This window comes from Corvus moneduloides, chromosome 4 (assembly GCF_009650955.1).
Source record: "Corvus moneduloides isolate bCorMon1 chromosome 4, bCorMon1.pri, whole genome shotgun sequence".
NCBI classification, from domain to species: domain Eukaryota; kingdom Metazoa; phylum Chordata; class Aves; order Passeriformes; family Corvidae; genus Corvus; species Corvus moneduloides.
The window spans coordinates 37,283,752-37,306,356 of NC_045479.1; the positions used below are offsets into that span (position 1 = coordinate 37,283,752).

At 43.4% G+C, this 22,605-nt stretch overlaps 2 protein-coding genes across 2 annotated transcripts; one reads left to right on the forward strand and one right to left on the reverse strand.

Moving 5' to 3' along the window:
• Window positions 1-1,772: 1,772 nt before the first annotated feature.
• Window positions 1,773-8,036, forward strand: KRR1 (KRR1 small subunit processome component homolog). Its single transcript, XM_032106876.1, has 10 exons — window positions 1,773-1,902; window positions 2,302-2,477; window positions 2,966-3,100; window positions 3,352-3,477; window positions 3,573-3,656; window positions 4,254-4,310; window positions 4,807-4,977; window positions 5,135-5,212; window positions 5,352-5,445; window positions 6,994-8,036. Exons 1-10 carry the CDS (start codon window positions 1,809-1,811, stop codon window positions 7,134-7,136), a joined length of 1,158 nt encoding a protein of 385 aa, XP_031962767.1. The 5' UTR covers window positions 1,773-1,808; the 3' UTR covers window positions 7,137-8,036.
• Window positions 8,037-11,016: 2,980 nt separating this feature from the next.
• LOC116443050 (glioma pathogenesis-related protein 1-like) lies at window positions 11,017-22,361 on the reverse strand. Its single transcript, XM_032106877.1, has 6 exons — window positions 22,047-22,361; window positions 17,121-17,366; window positions 14,990-15,099; window positions 13,139-13,221; window positions 11,998-12,024; window positions 11,017-11,914 (listed from the first exon to the last, which is right to left on the reverse strand). Exons 1-6 carry the CDS (start codon window positions 22,224-22,226, stop codon window positions 11,763-11,765), a joined length of 798 nt encoding a protein of 265 aa, XP_031962768.1. The 5' UTR covers window positions 22,227-22,361; the 3' UTR covers window positions 11,017-11,762.
• Between the last annotated feature and the right edge of the window lie 244 nt (window positions 22,362-22,605).

Consider the following 22,605-nt stretch of genomic DNA (forward strand, 5'->3'; position numbering starts at 1 on the left):
CTCTCCATCCCATCTGGGCTGGTAGAACACTGAACATGGTATGTGCTGCCAGTGAAAGGTGCTTTTGGAAAACATGTCGCTCCTGGAAGAGCTGGGAGGGCATGCAGATCCTGGGGGAAGGAGTGGTGGAGGGCAGGGATTCGCAGCAGCACCGCATCCCCGCATGTGGTAACTGCGTCCCACCACTGCGCTGGCACTCACACTGTCCCTCCTGCCTGGGAGCTCAGCTTCAAACCACCATGCAGAGAACCCTGCTCCTGTGGGGTTGTAGAATCTCTACCTCTCTCCTCTCATCACAACAGGAAGCTTACTTCCACTGCCAAGCACTAAGGGCATGCCCCTTCCACAGCCCACTCTCGTGATTTTTTTGGTGGGCTGCATCACAGGAGGAGTCAGACACTAAACCAGTGCTGAACTAAACTAATTATCCTTCCTCAAACTCTTTCCAACTCTGCTTTGCTGCGCTTTCACAACACGTGGCCAGGTTTCAGGTGAGAGAGACGCACAGTGTGCTTCATGCGCTTCACTGAGCCACCTCCCCAGGACCCCCAGCCCTTCCTTCGCATCGACTGGGTGTCTGTACCTGGGCCAGACCTCCCTCCTACGCTCAAAGGCTTTGCAGTGCTGAGGAATACCAGCCCAGAAAGCAGCCCCAGAAAGCTTCTGTGTCCAAGAGCCGAGAGAGGCAAATTTGCCTCCCTGTGCTTGCCTCCTTGTGCTTGTCCAGGGGCACGGAACTTTTCCGTCAAAGCCATTCGGCATCCAAAGCCCGGTGCCGGGCGAGGCGGGGCTGCGTGGGCGGAGGGTGCGCACATTCCCACCGCCTCCATCCCTCCCGGTCGTGTTCCCCCCGCGGAAGGCACAGGCGGGCGGCAGCTCCGTTCGGGAAGCTCCGCTTAGCGCGGCGGCCAGTGCCATCTAGCGGCACCGGGAACGGATGACCACCCCCCAAAGGGCCGCAGGGACCGCCGGCAGCCGTCTGCCAAGGGCCTCGCGGGGTCCCCCTCCAGCTTCTTTCCCGTCTGTGGGAAGCGCTCCCCATCCCTGTTTGAAGGATGTTGACGGACAGAAATTAAAATAAATGGCTAAAAGCTTGCATCAACTCGATGCCAAGCTTGCAGACAGAAAGGATCTTGGGAGTCCTGTTCGTTGTGGGAGATGGGGTGGGCAAAGGGCTGGCAGATGGAGCAGGCTAGGAAAAACATCAGCCAGCTCCGAAGGAAAGGTTTCGGGGGGGTCAAAACTGATTTTTAAATCAATGATTTACTTAGGTATAGATCAGATGATAGAAATCTCTTTCTCATCAATTAAGAAATTAAACGCCGCAGAGTGCAGGTTTTTATGAACAGAAGCAGTGAACATCTGCCAAAGACAACATTGCCTCAGAGTGTTCTTGCTCTTAAAGGTCTCCTCCACTTTTTCACTCCATTGGTTTTTCATGATACCCGTAAAAGAGAGCGGAGGAGGCTCATTCTTGCTCTTTAATTTAAGGAAATGCTCAGCTACAGGCAGAGGATGGGGCAGGGAGGAGGATGCAGAGCATCCCCCAGAAAACCTTAAATCACGTTATTCAGATAAAAAATTAGGTCTCATCAGGAACCCCTTTTCATTTGCTACGAGCACCGAAGTACTTCATGTATTTCTGTACGTGTGCCAGGGTGCAGATTTTGACGAGGCTGCCCCTTTCCGCACCGCGTTCCGCGCTGGAGGAAGGTGTCCGGGCGGGCCGTCCCACACGGCGGCCGGGGGAAGCTCCCCGCGGCCCGGGAGCCGAGCGCGGCCCCGCCCCTTCCGGCGCGCGCGCGGACATGGCGGCCGTGCCCAAAGAGGAGGCCGGGCCCGGGCCGGGGCCGAAGCAGAAAGAAAAGCACAAGAACAAGAACAAGAAGAAAGCGGAGCCAGGTGGGGGTGGGACGCGGGACCGCGCGGGGCTGACGGCTCGTCGGGAGGGCCGCGGGCTGAATGTCCCCTCCGTGGGGCGCTGCGGAGGGTAGAGGCGGCTGGTGGGTGCTTGGGGCCGGCAGCGGCGGTGCCGTGTTGTGGTGCGCCCGCCCTGCAGGTACTCGGCTTCCTCGCCTCAGTCTGTGCCTTATTCTTGTATAATATACTTGCATAATCATCTTGTATATACCAGATCAACAGCGCATATCTCAGCTGCGGATTTTTTTTTTTTAATTTTTTAAAAAATATAAATAGTTTAAAGCTGTAGTTTTTCTAAGGTCAGAAGAGATGCAAACCGCATTCAACAGTGTATTAAACCGATCTTCGTATAACAATAGCTTTTTTTTTTTTTAATAACAGTTGATGAATCTGAGCTTCTTACTGTGCCAGATGGATGGAAAGAGCCAGCCTTTACAAGAGAGGATAATCCCAAAGGGCTGCTGGAAGAAAGCAGTTTTGCAACATTGTTCCCGAAGTATAGAGAAGCGTACTTGAAAGAGTGCTGGCCACTTGTCCAGAAAGCCTTGGGTGAACATGTATGAACTCTTAATAATTGTGATACTGCACTTTACCTTTTGGGACATACAGGTCTTACTTAAGCTAATAAAAATAGTGCAAGTTGCTTTACTCCTACTGTATTTGTAAATTTCTACTGTGCTTGCATTTTGAATTAGTAGTGTCATTTTTTGTTATCCAAAATTGGGTGAAGAACTGTCTAGCCAGATTTGCAGTTCTTTACAAATGCTGTCAGCAAAGTCTTTGCAGCAGCAAGTATCTCGTCATCCAGACACTGACAGCTTTGTTGTGCTTGAGTTCAAGGAGAAGATAGAGGTGGTGCTTTGGGCCTTGTGACACATATTCAGTCTGGTTTGTCTTTGTGTATGTGAAGTTTCTTAAGCTAAAAGTCACTTAAGAAGTTTTGGAAAATAGATCTACATTCTGTATGTGTCATTCTGTTTGTTAACTGCTTACTGCCAAAGCTGAATTATGAGACTGATTTGGTGTTTCTTTTCAAATACTGCAGTATGTGAATGCAGCGCTGGACCTAATTGAAGGAAGCATGACTGTAACTACCACTAAGAAGACTTTTGATCCGTATGCAATCATTAGGGCTAGAGACTTAATAAAACTTCTGGCAAGAAGCGTTCCATTTGAGCAGGTCTGTATTAAATCCTGAATGTTTTTTTCCATGATAATGCTTACATTTTGCCTTAAATTCTATCATAATACTTACAAAATTACTACATTTTAAAAATGAGGGAATTTCAAGTGAGCCAAGTAAGATAAAATATATATTTAAAGTAAATATCTCTGAAAGCAAAGGGAGAAGAATAACCTAAAGTATTCTCTTGACTCTTATGAGTAATAGATTTGAATTCAGATGACATTGCCTGCATCTTGTCTTTTTAGGCAGTTCGTATCCTTCAGGATGATGTGGCATGTGACATCATTAAGATAGGCTCTCTGGTGAGGAAGAGAGAGACTTTTATAAAAAGAAGAGCACGGCTTCTTGGGCCAAAAGGATCTACTCTTAAGGTACTTTCTGCAGATGTAGTAACTAGACAATACTGACACCCAAATTTGTGTCAGGTCTTCATATTATACTAATTTAATTTCTTTTTTTGGTGTAGGCCCTGGAACTGCTAACAAACTGTTATATTATGGTGCAAGGCAACACTGTTTCAGCTCTTGGACCCTTTAGTGGGCTAAAAGAGGTAAGAGGGAGGTAGATGAGCCATTTGTGTTGCAAACATAAACTTCTGTGCCCAGCTCAAGGGTGAGCGATACACAAAATCTGGCAAACTCTGCAGTATTTTACTTACTTTCAGTTATGTGTTAGTAAGCTACATTTGTGTTAGTAAGCTACATGAATGTCCGTAGTGTTATCATCTTTGCTGCTGAATTTTGTTTAGACTCTTAAGACATTTCTGTGTTGGAAGAAAAAGTATCTGTATATGTTTTAATAACTATGTGGGAGAAGAACGCTTGTCAAAAGCAGGTTCCTCATGACGCTATAAGATCCATGATAACGTGAAAATGTTTGTAGGGCCTGCTGGAGTCTATTAGAAGCATGACAGTATTATTGGCATTTTTGAACTGCTGTGCCTTCCTGTTAACCCTGTGCTTTAGCTTTTTTTAAGGCTGGAATCAATGATCTTGGAGGTCTTCTCCAACCTTAATGTTCCTATGATTTTAAATCTTACTACTTTGGGGAGGCAGAGGAAGCAAGATAGTACAGCTGATATTTTAATTGATTAGCATATGAAATATTTGCTGAGTTTTCTGTTATTTTTGTTTTGTATTCAATACAGGTTAGAAAAGTTGTTCTGGACACAATGAAGAATATACATCCCATATATAACATCAAGGTTAGCGTGGTCCACTGCGTTTTTGTTTACAAGAAAATACTATTTCTTCCCAGAGAGTTGTATGTTAATAACTTATATATTTCTGTGTGGTAATCTATTTTTCAGAATTTCTGTAGTGTGCTGCTTTATAAAAACCACTGACTTTGATATCCTCCATTCTACTAGGATACATTGGCATAACACGATTATGGCAGTATCTGAGAAAACATCAAAGGAAAAGTGTGTATAAACTTTCTCCCTTTGATTGTTGGCTTGATACTTGCACATTTAAACTGAGGCACCTTTTCCAGTGCATTATCCCTGTTTTGAGACATCTGTCTGGTTCTGCTGTTCAAAATTAAGCCCCTCTGCTCTTACTGAAGTGAGATGTGGAAGGTTTGGACGTTGCATATTCACTGTAAGAAAGTCTAGTGAAACTTCTGTTTTCAGTCTCTTGGCTTCTACTGTAATACTCTTTTTTTAATAACTTCTTTGTGACATTCTGAAACTCCTGAAGACTTTGATGATCAAAAGGGAATTAGCAAAAGATCCTGAACTGAGGACACAAAGTTGGGAAAGATTTTTGCCTAAATTCAAGCGGAAGAACTTGAAAAAACGCAAGGAGCCCAAGAAGAAAAATACTAAGAAGGAGTACACACCGTTCCCACCTCCGCAGCCAGAAAGCCAGGTCAGTTGAAACTTTATTTGGTTATGCAGGAATAGAGCACACCTAAATTGTGTTCTTTGTAAAAAGAGATGGGGAGGCTTTTTCTGATTTCCTGATATTATATATCTGGCTTATAATGCATAATTAAATAAAACTTCTTGCAACTTGTCTTACACAGATTGATAAAGAATTGGCAAGTGGCGAATACTTCTTGAAAGAAAGACAGAAGAAACGCAAACAAATGGAAGAGATAAAGGTAAAGTTCTACTAATCCAGAGTCCAGTTAAAAAGCATTTGATTGCTGACTTGGAATCTGGAATCTGTTTTTTTGGGGGGTTTTTTTGTCTTTTTTGCCCCTCTCTATTGCTGCTTGATCTTTTTATTGGTAACTTTAGGCAAAGCAAGCAGATGCAATCAAGAGAAGACAAGAAGAAAGAAATAAAGCTTTTATCCCACCAAAGGAAAAGCCAGTTGTGAAAACAAAGAAAGGTAACCTTTTTTTTTCCTGTTTTAAAACATTCTGTTGTCAATTTCTAGGCTGAGTGATTTTGCAAATGCAGCTTAGGAAAAAGAAAGGTCATGCAAAACAATCCTGGTGGTTAGATCCATGCCTAGAGTTGCCAGGGACAGTAAAAAGATCACTAGCCAATAATTCTATACCTTTGAAACAATTCTCTGTTGAAGAGTCAATCTCAATTGGTTGTTCTAGCTTCATCAATTTTTGCCTTTCAGTTGTACAGTAAAGCTGCCATGACTTTTACATTCAAGTTAACAGAAAGCAATACTTACTTGAAAAACTGACTTCACAACTTTGGTACAAGATAGGGTAAATAGCTTTTCTGAAAGTTAAAGTAAAAGCACACTATGTGCAGAGTAAGAGCTTATGTTCTCAGATTACTTATTTTTTTAATACACTGAAGAAACAAATCTTCAGTTCTCACTGATTATGCTTCATATTCATAGTATTAGATATACTGTTAGCTATACTACCTACATATTATTACACTACGTATTACACAATTTGTTAAGAACTTAAAAGTTTGTGCTTCTTGAAAAGCATCTGTTTTGCAGCATTGATACAGTACTTTTTTTTTGTTGTGATGGCAGTACATTTCCAATGATCCTGTTGTTGTCTGCACTGTGTCTCAAATATGGTGCTTTTCTAGCTGCTATGTGTTTTGAGCTGAAATCCTTCAGTCTTCCAAGAATAGATGACAGGAGTAGTTTGTATGTAGAGAAGAACTGAAATCCAAAGAAGACAGCTGGTACCCACCATTAGATATAGGAATTAACTGTGAGATAGGAAAGTTAGATCCAAACTCATGACTTGTGCTCCAAAGAGAAAATACCATCACGTGTGTGAACATAAGAGTAGGTTATTCATGTTGCTCAGCACTAAGTATATAACTTCAGTATTCTGGCACTCCCTGTGGAAGTTTTTAATAAAGGTTTTTATGCAAGGGTCAAAGATCTGCATCATATTCCCCCAACCCACCCTTCCTCATGCTTTGTCTAACAGTGGCCATTAATGGATGGCCACAGAGAGAGTATAAGGATGGGACAGGCGTGTTTGGGATCTTATCACTTTAGTTACTTGCAGAAAGACAAAATGCCATAAAAGCTTCTCTGGATATAAGCACTCAGCAGTTAATTTCTTTTCTTATGCAAGATCTATCAAGCCTATGTCTAAGAGTGCATATGTATTAATTTCAGAGGCGTACATCTGTGTTCTGAGGAGTTGGTGATAATAGTTTGTATGTCTGTAGGGTTTGGCATCTGTGTTCAAATGTTGTTGTATGGGATTTTTTTATATAACTGTTCTTTGAATTCTGCTGAATAAGATTTGTAGATAATACTAGTTTCAACAAAAATGATTATTAGAATAATCTAGAAAATGATTAGTGAACATAAAACAAGTCCTAACCAGTGCCACAGGATGCAGTTTACTGTGTTTATATATAAAGTCTTCTTGTAGATTGGTAACATTTTTCAGAAGTTAAATTAATGTCTGTTACCTTTGTATTTCTTACTATGTAGCCTCCACTGAGAAAAAGATTGATATTGAAGCCATCAAAGAAAAGGTAAAGAATGCGAAGAAGAAGAAATTAGGAGCACTTCCTGAGGAAGAAGTAAAGTTAAAAATGGCAGCAGATGAAAAGAAAAAAAAGAAAAAGAAGTAGTTCACTACCCAAGAGGTTCACTTGTCTCCTCTGATAATGAACATTTTTATAGTTGGAAGATGGGAGAATTTTTGCTGTTGGTGTAATGTGGAAAAGAAAAGACTAAGTAGAAAGATCGTTCTTTTTTCCTAAGTACAGTTTAATTAGTGGACCTACAATAGCTGTACAGGCTTGGCAAGGTTGGTGAAGGAAATCTGTGCTGCACTGTTGTTTGAGAAAGTAAGAGAATGTATTTGGATAATATCCATCTACCTAAAGGGAGGGTTTCACAATAGAAACATTTAGGAGTTTGATGTGGAGTGTTAAACATTTGGGCCAGAGAACTCTGGGAAGGTGAAAGTTCAAGGTAATTCTGTGAAAGAGTACCAGACAATATGCAGCTGTAGTTGTGGTGATAACTTTTGCTAAATGGGCAAGATTTATTACTATATTATGCTTTTATTTTTGTAAAAGCTGATTATTTTGTGTGTCTTGTCTTGATGTTAATAAATATTTTTAATTCAATGTTCTTAAATCCTTAGTTAATCTACTGCACAACCTCCATTTTCTTGTCCAGGAAACAAACTCACAGCTTCATCTGAAAATCAGACAAACCATAATCTTCATTGCATACTATTAATAAACTGTCATTTATTAACATTATACTGATGGGTTTTTAGACAGAATATGGTACAAAGTAAGTGTCTTTACATACAGATTGTGCTGCAGGGAGAGCATAAAGTTGTGTTATTTACCTTTAAATATATCTTTATTTAGTTCCTTCTTGCAAGAAGTTCTTAAAAATTGTGTTCTTTTTTTTTTTTTTTGAGACACTTCCTCTATTTTAAAGGAAGTTTAGAGGTTTTTCAACTTCCTGAAACTGTAAAATGTGATGAAATAAAGTAATAAAGTGCACCAGGAGAGCAGCTATTGCTTATTTCATGCATTGGAGATTAAAGAAACAAATGTAATGAGGAGGAGATAGAGCCACACTAATTTCTGTTGAATTAATTTCTTCTGACTCTGTTAAGAGTGCTTTTGCTGGGTTTTTGAATTTTGATCACTGCACATGCAGTGGAGATGATTCTCTTAGAATGGTGCAGCTCAATGCTTTTAGGTTAGTGACCTTTTATTTGAAACCAGGGGATGAAAACACAGCCTTTTTTTTTTTTGTTCCCCACACATATAAGAATTGAGAATATATTTGGTTAGATAGTCAGTGCATGAGCATTGGGACATAGCTATGGTGCTTGTGCTCTAGGGTAGGGCACAACATCAGCCTAAGTTATTAGGCCTTTCAATTATGTGAGCAGTTCTTGGCACTTAACTGTTAAGGAAAAAATACTCCCAATCTTCTTAGGGACTGCATTGTTCGTAAGTGGCAGTTTCTTTTGGAATCAATCAGGGAAATACTATTTACACGTCTTTAACTGAGAACATGATGCATAAGTCACAAGCCACTGGTCTCAGAAACTGTAGTGATTGATGGGTTCAGTGATACCAGCACTACGAAAAGCTTTTTAGAAACACCAGCTGGTGTTTGGCAGCTGACAGAGTAAAGGTGAGACCAAGGTTAGGGCTTGTTGGGTAGTTCAGACCTCACATAGTGAAAGGACTAATTTCAACAGGAGGCACTGCAATACTTGAGTTTAAATTCCTGTTCTCACAAATATGCTTCAGCAGAAGAGTCCGCAGAGTGAGGACCCATTAAGGAGGAGTTTGACAAGCCAGGGGAGGAGCATGAGTGTATTAGGGGAGGGAGAGTCCTCGGTTCTGATCTGAACTGCAGCAGGCCCCTTTCATGACAGAGGAGTGGCCTACATTCCCCTGCCTGTTGTTTAAAAAGTTAAAAACCAGTGTAAGGCTGTTTTTCCCACTGGTCTTGCAGACTGGCATATCATTTCAGGAATCTGGCTGTGAAAGTATCCTAAAAGAAAGTTTCCAGCTGCATCAGCTAACTTCTTGGGTGCCTGAGTTGCAGTGCAACTTTTGGCAGCCTGGCTTTAAATTATGTTTATTTCCACGGAAGTTTTTTTAATTAGGACCCACAGCTGAGTCATTTATGTAGCTTTTAGATGGCATCTTTTTCTGTAATAAAATTCTAAGTACACTTCAGGAAGTCTTGTCCTATTGTTACGGGGTGGACAGGCGTCACATCGTGTTTAGTATTTCTTGGTTGTTACTGTTGACAAGTTTCAAGGATTGTTGGTAGGACATTATTTACTTAAACTGGAAAATCAAGAAAGCTTACTCATATTCCTGTAGGCAAGTTAAGCCAAAGGATTTGTCTGCCCAAGAGTCCATATCTGAACGGAAAGGGGCTGCATGATCTCACTTGCTGGTGCTTTATGGACTTGTTTTCTGAGAGAGTATGGCAGTACAGTTATAACACTTGTGTAAAATGTAAATAATAGAAAACCAAGTGGGCTTGGAAGAGTGAAAGATTTTCTTGTATTTTCAGAACTGCTTAACTATTTCAAATTACGTTCTTAAACTGATTTTAGAGTTTACAGACTTGCAGAAATGTATGTGAAGTCTGTATTTCCGTACCAGTGTTTTGCATTTATTGTATGGAATTCATGGATATATGCTGTGGGGACAATTCAAAGTGGTTTGATCATCCAGAGCTAAATACCTGGATTGCTGGATATCCTGAAAATGACAAAGCTACTTTTTTCCTCTTGACTTCTTGATTTTCAAGCTTTTTTTTTTTTTTAAGATGCCACATTGTAAAGGTTGGGGGTTTAATCAGTTTTTTTAAGGGAAGTCTTTCTTTGGATTTCCTAAGAGCTGCTTAAGTATATCATTAACATTTTGAACTTTAAGGTCTCTGTGCTCCTTCTGTTTCTTCTGGTCGAGATCAAGCATCCATTAAACTAAGCAGGGGAGAACTCCAGCTGAGCTCATTTTAAGCTCCCCAGACACAACAGTGTATCTGGTTCCCTTCCCTGCATTTCTCTTTCCAGCAGAAAGATCTTACCCTACATGGCTTCTGTGGGGCAGACACTGTGCTGGGCTGTCTGCTGTGGAGCCCTGTGCGGGAGGGTGCACACACATTAGGTCCTGCTACCCATGTGCCACTTGCCAGCCAATATTTAGATGGGACTTTGCAGTCCCTGGAGCTTGAGGCTTGGGTTTCACACAAGAGTGCCTGTGGCTGTGCTGTCTTGGCTACGGAGACTCTAGCAGTCAACAAAATAAGATGTATATATATTAAGATATATCAGGCATTAAATTTGTAGTTTTGTCCCCAGCCATATTTGCATCTTGAAAAATGATTTATTCCAGGAATGCTGTGATACTGAAATGATTCTAGTACAAGGAGAACTAGCAGATAACTATGTGTAATGTGAGAAATGCTGGGTCCCAGTTCCAGTGTTTTCAGTTGAAATCCATGGCAATAGTAAGATGAGGAGTCAGGGTCAGGAGTGGGTAGACAGAAACACTGACAAGTACTGCGGTGACAGTACCACAGAAATTAAGCGGTGAAGGGAACTCCCCGGCTTCCTTTACAGCAGTGTGTGCAGAGGGACAGGTGCAGAAGCTTCTAAAGGGATAGACAGGGATTGCTGTGGTCCAGCTTGAGTTTGTGCAGCTCTGCTGCCTCCAGACTCTGCTTGAGCTGAGTGACTGTAGTTGGTAGAGGACATACCCAGCTGAATAGAGCAGCTGCCCCCACAGTTTTCTGCCTGCTCCAGATGTGCAGGTTCCAAGAGACTCGTTCTTTGGCAGCTGTTGAACCAAAGTCATAACTCTGGGCACAGTGTGATTTTATTTGGAGTTTTATCTTTCCCAGCATTGTTTCTAGTGTTGTGCAAGTTGGAGCTGAATGTGGGGTTACTTTGTGCACCAGCAGTTAAGCTGTAGTTCATGTTGCAAATTCATGATTGCCACACAGGAAGCAGGAAACAACAATTTATTGTTTGAAACAGCAGTAAAATCCCAATGCTCAGAAAAAAAACACAACAGGAAAGATTGCAGTGATATATAACCACGTAAACACAGATAAAACTGTTTAGGCACAGGTACCATGAGTTTAAAAACAAATTCTAAGCAAAGAGAAGTGGCACTGACACAAGTGCTCTGTGAAACTGGGAAGTGTGCTGCCTGCCACAGGATGCAAATGCCAGAGCTCACAGGGATCGAAAAATTCCTTAAAATAAAGTTTAAATGATACAGGACACTCTGCATCTTGCTGTAGGAGCATCCAAGGTAAGAGTGCAATAGGAATGAGACAGGTGCATGCTCTGCCTGTGACTTGGCTGTGGGCTGGGGCCTGGCTCCTGGGCTGGACATTCTCCAGCCCTTCCTAAAGTGTGTTGGGCAGCTGCCTGCACCTTAGCGTGCTGCCTGGACAATGTGCTCCTGTACCTACCAGAACACCAGCACACTGCTCCACTTTAAAAATATTTTAACTATTTAACTTTTAAAGCAATTTTAGTATCTAAAGCCATTTTAACTTTTAACTGGCTCTGAGCAATAAGGAAGCTGCTTATCAGTGCTTTTAACTATGACCTGCAATGCAGATGTTATTTCTGTATTTCTAAATCACCTATGGATGCAAACAATGTCTCTACCAATGTTTTTGCTGCCAGCAACTTATGCAAGTGGAAGAGCCAAGTGCTCTTGTGGTCTTCTACATGTGTGTCACCCACTGGCAGGTACTAGAGACCAGTATTTGGGTATCAGCCAGGTAGCCAGAAATGTCAGTATTAGGAGTAATGATCTTAAAGCAGTAACGGAGATGCAGAACTCATCACATGCAGGTCTGTCCCACTCTGGATGCCAGTTGGAATCCTCTGTAAACAAAGCAATTTACTTGTTTTCAAGTATAACTGCAGCAAGGGCAACAAAAGGAAGCAGTAATTCCAGTGGTACTTACCAATGACTTTGTCACGCTCTGCATTTCCTGGAGAGATAAAAGAGATAAACATAAGCACACTTATAATTTAGAAACAATTTGACTCTAGCCAAAAGGGAATGAAATGCGAGCATCACAATGGGCTTATAGATACAGCTGATGTGTTTTTTCTCAGGAAGAAGCAAAGATCCACTGACTCTGGCAGACCCCTGCAGTGACTCTCAGGACTATGCTGAGGAGTGGTTGATCACAATTTTTTGACTTCTCCTCCCACCAGCGGCTGGTGTAGAGAGGATTCACCCCCCAAGGTGTGCTTCCCAAGATCACTTTGGCTTTTGCCCTGTGCCTTGTGTTTTGAGATCCTCAGCCTACAACATTAAACAGCGCTGTGAATCCAGGACTCCCTCACATTCCTGCGGTACTAGTGTTTAAACGCCATCTTCCCCCTCCTTTAGTTCACCAATGGTTGAGTGCTGGGGAAACATTCGACCACACCCTCAGCTCCCCACAGGCCAATGTCCACAGCACAGTACCTTATCTTTATGGAAATTTCAGGTCTCCTTCCCTCCTGACTCCATTCAGGCAAAAGCCAAGTGCAGGCATATCAGGAAGGCTGCCAGACTTGGGCTGAGCATTGCATCTCCATGAAGGCTCTTGCATGTCAGATGGCAGATGGCCTGGCTGATGTTCACTGGAGTGAGCAGCTTTGGCAGTGCCATGGCTGCTCTCCCAACCCGCAGAGGCATGGCAGGCCAAAGCTTACTTGGACCTGCACCAGCTCAAGCCACAGCTCACACATCATATAATAACCTGGAGCCCCCAGGATGGGACAGGTATCCCATTCTCTGCTTTCCATTTCTGCAAGTAGTAACTTCTGGCAGGGTAATAACACCTTAAACTGCAGCCACCGTATCTGCTGTATCACACCCTCCAGCACCTGAAGAGCAGACTCCGTCCCATCACTCCCCAGGGTAGAAAACAGGCTCTTTCCACCCTCCTCACCTCTCTCTGTGTATCACTACCCACTTGGATTCTGACTACAGATTTTCAGCCTATATTTAGGAACAGAAAAGTGCTATGCCTGCCTCCTGCCAGTATCTTTTGTGTGCTCTTTCCCTTTCTACATGTGCTTGTGGAGGATGTCTGGTTGTCTTCTACTTACGACACATCTTGCTATCACACTGCTCGCCGCCGCAGTCTCTGCACGCATCTCCCGTCTTGTACGGGCGCACTGGGAAATTCCCACTGTGAAGGAAAATCACACTGCTCTCAAACAGCCCTTGGCAGAACATTAATACCTACTGCTAATTAGGTTTTAACAGGAGTTTTGCTTCACTTGTGTTGATAGAGTGATGGTTTTTTCAGGAGTCCTGTCTGAGTGCCCTGTGCCCAAGCCATGCAGTGAAGAAGAACAGGTTAAGTGTAATGGGACACCTTGCTGTTTAGGAAACTGGAGACAGTAGTATTGCAAACCTGGGAATTAAAGCAGTCTCAAAGTTGAGTAATTTGTGTGCATGGAGACTCTAGACTTTCATAGCTGGCTCTAGCTATGGAAATGAGCAAGTTCTTTTACTGTATATGTACATGTGTATTCAGCCTCAAAGAGGGATGTTCTGGTGTTGGAGAATCTCTCATAGGTGGTGGTTTCATCCATATGTTGGTTAGTATTTTAGGAGTGATTTGGGTCTCTCTCCTGCTCCCTCCCTCTGCCAGTGGTGTGAGTGGGACCAACTACCTCTGCCCAGGCTGATACTGCACCAAACACAGCTCAGTGCTTCACTTTGCTCAAAGCATGGCCAAAGCAAGACTTACAGCATGCCTCAAACTGCCCATGAACACAGAGAGGGATTTTGTAAGCATGAAATCTCAGTAGGGAGATGAAACTTCATGATAAAACCTCATTACTTTCAGCAAGGTGAGGCGTTCATTGCTTGGTCTAAGCTGAAGAGTATGTTCACTTGAGGAAATTGTGTATGCATCTTGCCTTGCCTTGGCAGAGCTGAAATAAAGCAATGAAGCTGCTGCTTCTCAAAATCAGCAGCTGGATATAATAAAACTGCACTTGTTAGCATGCAACTGCCCATTTGCAGTGTCCTCACCCAGCAGGGAAGGGCCCAGCTTTAAAGCCCCCTCTAGAGCCCCTTGCCTCTCCAGAGAGCACCCTGCCTGCTTTGCTGGGTGCTGGTCAGGGCAGCACTTCTCTTCCCCATGCCAACACAGGGCAAGAAATCCAGTGGGATTTTTCTGCACAACACATTTGGATGTGGGGCTTCTGGGGGCAGCAGCAGCTGTGTCATTTCAAGGTATCTAGTCAGGGGTACATATTCTTCCAAGGATGAGGCAAAGGCAAAAGGAATGTCAAACTTGCTTGAGCTCAAGGGTTGGCCTGGCCTTGGCCCAACATGGTATGCATGTAAAGCTTTTAAAGCTGCATTTATACCGTGGTGGCATTAATTAGCTGGAGAAGAGAAAAATACATCCATCCTAGCTGGATATACTATGCATATGAAAGACCTCTGGATCAAATTTTGCTTTGAGCAGCCCTATCCTCATGAGCAGCCCTATCCTCATAAGCAGCCCTCAGCTGCTAAGACTGCAGGTTGCCAGCATTGCACACTTCAGTGTTTATCCAAGCCATTGACTTAGGGCCTTAATTCTGGGCCGTGTGGGAGTATCTTCAGACTTTGGGCTTGCACCTTGGCAACTGTCTGGGGCCATCTTGGCACTCAGGAGCAAGGGATTAATTTTTAGATGATCACTTCAGTATTTTCATGTCAACATCTTATATTTAATCCTTTCTTCCAGTCTCACTGCTTTTTGGCTCCAATACATAGCCCTAGCTAGCAAATGAAAAAATGCTGGTTGGACAAAGGTGTACCTCTTTCTCTATTTTGGAGACCATTTCCTCCCACAAAAAACATGACTAAATGGACTGATCTAATAAATTTGCATGCTGTGGAAGGGAAGGGGTGGGACCCAAACCCTGTGAAATATTTGTAACAAAAAACCTTACGGCGGCCCGTAGTTGCAGATGAAGTGTGCTGCGTTGCGTATGGTGGTGTATGCCACCTTGGGACAGAAGTGGACAGCACAGCCAACCTTGTAGCTTGCAGCCCAAACTACCTGCAAAGACAGACAGATGGATACACTGGTGACAAAGGCTTTGATTCAGCACCTGAAGAGTTAGGAGAAGACCTGCCCTCCTCTGTTTTATGGCATACAAATGAGATGAGGAGGACTCCTTGGGCAGGCTTCGCAGGAAAAAGCAGCAGTGATGGATCTCAAAATCATAGTTTGTTCTGAAAAAAGACTGATTATTTTACCCAATTCACCACGTATTTGCTAAAACTATGCTGAAATAAGAAATAACTGGCTGTTAACAGGTTGTTTTCCTTTCTTGCAAAGGAGAAAGGTGAAGTTCATCTCCTTTGTTTCAAGCTCATCCGTTAGCTTTCTGTTGTTCCTGCTGTGGGAGCTGAGTTCAAACCTGAAAAGGTTGCATGATCTGCTACAGCTCCTATGAGGGCTGGCTGCCCCTTTACTAAATCCTGTGGGGACATAAAGCAAATTGCCAGAAGGCACTGGTATTATGGCAGGAGCAGGGAGGAGGATTGTGTCTGGGCTGCAGTCCTGCCTTTTAACATCATGGCCATGACTAAGGTAATCTAGAGGCAAGGCCATTACTTCACTTACTGATCCTCTCTCTACCAGAACCTTTTCTGTGGGACCCAGCATCCTATCAGAGTGCAGCCAAATGCTGCAGTCCTGGAAAAGTAAGTCCCATGACAGCAGCAGAGGGGAGACAAGGGCACAGCAGTACTTGAGGGCGATAAAACAGCAGCAATGACTGACTACATGAGCAATATGGAAGGATCCTGGCAACCTAGCACATAAATACATTTGTGCCTCCACTGACTTAAAGGGGGAGGTCTGGCTCTTTCCGTTTATGCCTGTTTGGTGCCAGCTATGGGAAGAAGGGACAATCCTTAGGCTCCTGAGGATCTTCTCAGTGCAGTGGCAGAGCAGAGGTTGCTCCTGGCACCAGCCATAGACAACTTAATTCCTGTGGACTGTGAAGGACTGAATAAAAGGACCTTCCCCATCCCAGGGGCCACTGACTGAGCAGTGATTTGTAGTAACTGCAGTAATTGTGCCCAGGGAAAATTCTCTTCTCCACAGTTGGGAAGAAGAAGAGGAATGAGGAGTTCCCCAACAATAAAGACCCAAGGATACCTCCTGAGGCTGGCAGATATACATCTTCTAGCTACAGTCACTATAACTGCTAACTCCAAGTGAGAATTATCTTATATTTTCATTCTACCCCCATGAAACTGCATGGGCTGCTCCTCTACAAACACCATGGTCAACAGCACTGTGCCTTAGTATCAGGTAAGGTGTGCTTCTGTGCAGCTTCCAGGTGCTGACTCTTGCAATGTCCTTGAGAGCAAGCTCAAAGAGCAACAGTCACCCCTCACAACTCCTGCACCCAAGTATCTTCCCTGCACACAAGTTCAGAAAGCCCACCAGCTTTACCTCATCTACTCAAGTCTTGGATGCACATGTGTATCTCTGCAAAAAAAATTAAATAGCTTCAGGTCAAAATTTAACCCTAGAGCTGCTATTGCAAGCTGTCCTGCTTTCCTGTAGCTGTGGGTAGTGGTTGCAGGCTTGCATGGCAGCAGCACTCCTTTTCCTCACTTTGCCTACTTCCTTTGGGAACAGCAGTTGGACAAAGTGTGCACATGGTGTTTGCAGAACTGCAGACATCTCTTTTCATGATGGTACTTCTCCAGCCCTTGGCATTTGAAGTCTGCTTAACAGAGCTGGGACCTCATTCCACTCATGCACTGCAGCCCACAGCCATTGCCATTGCCTGTTTTTTGGGCACTGCTTGGCTAACCTGACTGTTTGATGGCTGAACTATTTTCTTCCAAAAAAAACCCAACCCAAACTGCCACATTTGAAGTAATAACACAGTGACTCTTTCCCTCCCATAAATGGAAAAATAAGAACATCTGGTGCACATAGACATATAGTAAGACTATACAACCTGGAAGTTCATTGAATCTCAACAGAAATGTAGAGTTTTTGATTCAAAATGGCAAAGCTGGCTCATGGTTTAGATGGAGAAATGCAATGCCTACCTGTGTATAGTGGCCACATACTTTACTGCACCGATTGGCATTGTAAGTGTAGTATTTGACCTCATTGTACCAAGAGGTGATGGCTCCTTTCACAGTAAAGGCAGAAATTGAGCCTGTCCAGAGGTTTTCTCCAGCAGTACGAAATCTGGGGTGAACTTTCCCTCGCTCTTTGAGGTATATATTATGTTTAAATACGCATTTCTTTACCCAGCCTTTCGCAGTCTTTGCCAAATCTGGATCCCAACTCTGCAAAATAAAGACAATTAAAAATCACTTTGATATATTAGCAGTGCTAATATATATCCTTATATATTCAGAGCAGCTTTCAGGAAAATATGAGTCTTAATAGTGTAGATGCTTTTGGTTAATTCATTTTTTACTTCTGTTGAGACTTACAGAGCTGCATGGCAGATTGGCTTGTAGGCTCGTTTCTGATTTGAACTTAAATTGCTGATTGAGCTTGAAGAAATTTTTGGGGTGGTGTATGATCTGGGCTGACTGGTTTGTTGGACACCAAGTGCTGTACATCAGTCAAATACAGTGTTTGTGGCACAATGAGCATTTCAAGGTTGTGCTGGCCATGACAGAACATTAATGTAAATTAAAACAAATTTACATGAAATCTGGAAAATGAGGGTTATGCTTACCATACCAATAATGCAAGTCTTGTGTAGCCTCATATTTGCTTCAGGCCATGGCTTGCAGGTCAGTTCACAAACACACTGGGATTTTGGGGACAGTTTAAACCCAACCCTTTGGTGAGCATCATTGTGCTTGGTGGCTTGAAACATTAGTGCTGAATTCATATTTGTGGAATGACTCATTCACTTGCCATTCAATTTTACAGAAAGTGGTTATTTAAGCAATTGAGTTATGTAAATGTCATTTGTTTGCACTGGAGGTGGTGTCTGCTCTTGCTGGGTTTTCTTGTGCACACACCTTGACTGAGTGATTACAGCACTGTAGCTCCTGGTAGATACAATACCACAAGTGCATGCTTGTAGTCCTAGTTATACTTTGTGTTATGTAAATGAAGTTGTCCAGCACTGAACTATTTGGTTTTGAAGTTTTTTTTAAAAATAAACTTTTTATTTGTCCTCGTCTGAACTAACTGAAATAGCTCACTTGCTTGTGCAAATGATGGTAACACTAGGGAAATTGTTTTGAATGGATCAGAAATGATGAAGGAAAAGGTATATTTTACAATCTACCTTTTTGTAGATTTTTTGGTAAAATTTAACAAAGCTAACTTGTTAGATATTAACATCTATATTTTACCTAAGTAACCTTTTTTTGTAACATAGCTAAGTCTGAAACAATGTGTATCATTTATACTACCAATTAGTAATTAGAAGTCCCAAGATCACACCAAAATGCATCTACAGAAATTTGAAAATATTTTGTAACCTATGTCTTCCATTTCTTCCTTTGCCTAATGTTTGTAGAGGTTGTATTTTCCTACTGTGGAGGGGTGGATGCTGGCCAGGTGCCAACCAAAGCCACTCTATCACTGCCCTCCTCAGCTGGGCAGGGGAGAGAAAATGCAACCAAAGGCTCCTGGATTGAGATAAGGACAGGGAGAGATCATCCACCAGTTACTGTCATGGGCAAAAGAGATTCAGCTTGGGGAAATTAATTATATTTATTACAATTTGAAACACTTTCCTCCCACCTCTCCCTTCTTCCAGGACTTAACTTCAGTCCTGATTTTCCACTCCCTCCTCTGCCCCAGCAGCATACAGGCACACGAATTGGGGGTTACGCTCTGTTCATCAAACACTGTCCCTCTTGCTCCCTCCCCCTCAGAGGGAGGACTCCTCACGCTCTTTCTCTGCCTTCAGTATGGGGTCCCTCCCACAAGAGACAGTCCTCCACAACCTTCTCTAATTTGAGTCCTTCTCATGGGGTATGGCTCTCCATGAACTGCCCCAGCATGGTCCCTTCTACAGGATGCAGTCCTTCAGGAACACACTGCTCCAGAGTGGGTACTCCGTGAGGTCCCAGGTCCTGCCAGCAAACCTGCTCAGTGTGAGCTCCTCTCTCCATGGGGCCACAGGTCCTGCCAGGACCCTGCTCCAGCCTGGGCTTCCCACAGGATCACAGCCCCTTTCAGGCCTCCACCTGCTCCAGTGTGGGGTCCTCCACAGGCTGCAGCTGGATCTCTGTTCCCCCATGGACCTCCACAGACTGGAGGGTCACATCCTGCCTCACCACGGGCTGCACCACGGGCTGCAGGGGAAGCTCTGCTCTGGTGCCTGGAGCGTTTCCTCCTGCCCTTTCTGCCCTGCCCTTGGTGTCTGCAGAGTTGTTCCTTTCACATGTTCTCACTCTCCTCTGGCTGCAATTGTTTGTACACGACCTTTCTGCTTCTTGAATGTATTATCCCAGAGGCGCTACCACTGTGGCTGAGGCACTTGGCCTTCACCAGCAGCAGGGTAATGGCTCTGTGGGACATGCGGGAAGCTTCTGGCAGCTTCTCACAGAAGCCACTCCTGTATCCCCCCTCCGCTTCCAAGATTTGTCCATGCAAACCAAATACACCCACAAAACTAGGACATAAATAATTTTGATAGGAACTCAGTATATCAAGTATTAAATTTGGGGCAGGAAGTCTTATTTCAAGTGAGCAGTTGGTATTTCCTTAGATACTTTTAAGGACAATGGATAAAATCTGGCATTGTACAGAACTTATCTTCCAGTCCTGGAAGATAACTCTGCCAGTTAAGACAGAAGCTTCATTTTGCATCTCGGCAATGCTCTGAGATGACCATGATGAAAGATGTATGACAGTGGGGGATGCACCTTAGTGCTTCATGGTTTCTTTTTTTCCACATTCTGCTTTTTACAAGTCCATGCATCTCTTCTCCTTCATCCTACAGTAGTAGTAAGTTTAAAGTTCGATAAAGGTATGCATAATACTAAGTTTAAAGTTGCATTAGTAAGTTTAAATATACTTTCCATTTTGTGTGAATGCTTAAACTGGCTGACAGATGAAAAGCAGTGTACAGAAATGTTCACAGTGGTCTTTAGTTTTAACTGCAGTTACACTCCTTATTTGCTTAAAATACTGCACTTAAACAGAAAGATTGGACTAAATGGCATGGGAAGAAAATGCACAGGACTGGGAGATTTGCATATAGATATCACTGCTGTTTAAGGAAACAATACTCACGTTTTTTTTCCCTCGTGAACTACTTCTCAGTTTTCATTTTATATCAAGTTGCTTGCTGATTAAAGGAGGAAAAATTGAATGTATAGTATGTGAAAAGTAATGGAAAGCAGCACTAATTCAAAAGAGACTGTTGTGAAGCCCTGATGAAACTGGTGAGACTGCTGTTTTTGAGGAGCCTTAGAACAGAACTAAGCAGTGCTTTGGGTGGATGAGAAAAGGCTCACATTTGTCAGGTAAAAAACTTTTAGATCAACATTCTCATTTTATAATACATGTATTAAAAATATCTATGGTTGAACTTTATTAATTGCAATTAAAGGCGTTTCCATTTTGCATTTCTTTTTAAAAACTACTTTTCTGAAAGATGGGAATGCCCTGAATTCAATCTTAATTTTTACATACCTAGGTGGACAGTTACCTCCAGCAAAAAAGAAGTTCCCTGTGAAATAAATGCACCATCTTCTTTTCTGCCTTTTTTAAGTGCCAAAGGCCACTCAAAATATTGTTTTTAAATCCAGTGTTTTTACTTTTGTAATGGATTTTATCATGTATTGTACTGCTTTCTCCACATTAAATAGTTTCTGGGAGAGGTCATATTTAAGACTAGGGGTTTTGCAGTGTTTTGAAAGAAACTTAGCATGATTTAGTTTCTGTTTTAGATGCAATTTATTTGTCTCTTTCTTATGCTGCCTTTTTTTTTTTCAGATTTCAGTTCTTTTTCAAAAGGAGAAATTAGGCACAATTTAAAAATATGAATATTGCACTTTTAACACATCCTAACAATATTTCATTTGTTTAGGGCCTGTAAAGCAACATAGAAAATGAAGAGTCCATGTACTGAAGGTCAGGATGTACAGCTGAGAACAGCTGAAGTAAAAGATTCATCTGGAAGAGAAACTAATAGTTTCCTGTCATGTTTGCAATTCAAGTTTGATTACTGCTCAGTTACTCAGAATGGGGCACTTATCTTTTAGTGTTTGACAACCAGAAATGGAAAATGAACTTTTTTTTTTCCGAACTTCAGTTGGGGTGTTGCTAATTACAGCTGTGGCTCTGTCATCTTCTGGTGGTGATCATGTGAGATACCAAGAAAGCAGGGCAAAAAGAGCTCAGGAAAATGGTTGTGGTTCACTCGAAAGACAAACTGTGTTTTGCGTGGTAGCTGCAGATACTGCTCCTGAGGTGCCCGGGGAGCAGGTGAGGGGCAGAGCAGTGGGGGACAAGATGTCCCCAGCACTCGATCCTGCTGCACTGGGTGCTTTTTGGCTTCCCCTGCAGGCCCAGCCCCTCAGAACTGCTGCTCTGCTGGCTCAGTCGATGAGAGCCTTGCAGAGAACGCTCAGAGAAAGCTCTCCAGCGCTGTTTGGCAACAGGCTCTGCCCTGACTCGAGCATGAAAGTTGTGCTCAGATGCGCACATAAAAGCGCACCTCCGGCTGCCGCGCTGCGGGCGGTGCCTCGCAACGAGGCGGCTTCGCACACAGCACACCGACAGTGCTCGGCTGAGGGCTGAAATCTTGGGCTTCGACTGAGGAACTTCAGTCAGGGCAAAACTGTACACATATCCAATGGCATAAAGCCACCTGATAATTAGAGCCTTCTTCTCTGCTTTAAAAAGCGGCTGGTCTTATGACCCAAGGTTTTTGTGGGTTTTTTTTGGTTTTTTTTGCATTTGATCACAAAAACAGTTTTTAAGAATCGTAAACACCATCGCAATGCTACACATTTGTATATAAGTCATGAAGACTCCCTTACCATGTAGAGCATGTTGCTGGCTGGCGGATCCACTCCAGACCGGAATCTGTTATGGGTTTGCACACATTCCTCAATAAACTTTGGATCCCGAGGATCAGGTAGTGTCGATGGTTCATAGGAATCAGAGGAATAACAAAAGAGTAGTAAAGCCAGCACACAAGTGGAAAACCTGGTTGTCATTGAGAAAGGGAGAAGAAGAGAGATGCTGCAAGCACAAAGTCAGCACCGCGGACCTGAGGGCATCCCGGAGAACACCCACAGCCGCCGCTCCTGGTGCCTTTATAGAGCTCCTCATTACATGGGGGCGGCTGGGCGGGGCCTGGCCCTCACCGCAGGCGAGGCGGGCCGGGCAGGGCCGGCACTGCGCACGCCCGAGGGGAACGGGGGCGGCCGGGGCTGCTCTGGGGTCGTGCGGGGCGGGCACCCCCAGGAGGGAGTGTCCTGTTAGAGACCTCGCTGCCTCTGCTTGTGCTGTTACCCACTTGCTGTACAACACACCGCAGCGGAACGTCGCAGGAAGAGTATCGGTGTCGGTCCTGCCCCCGCAGGGCCAGAGCTG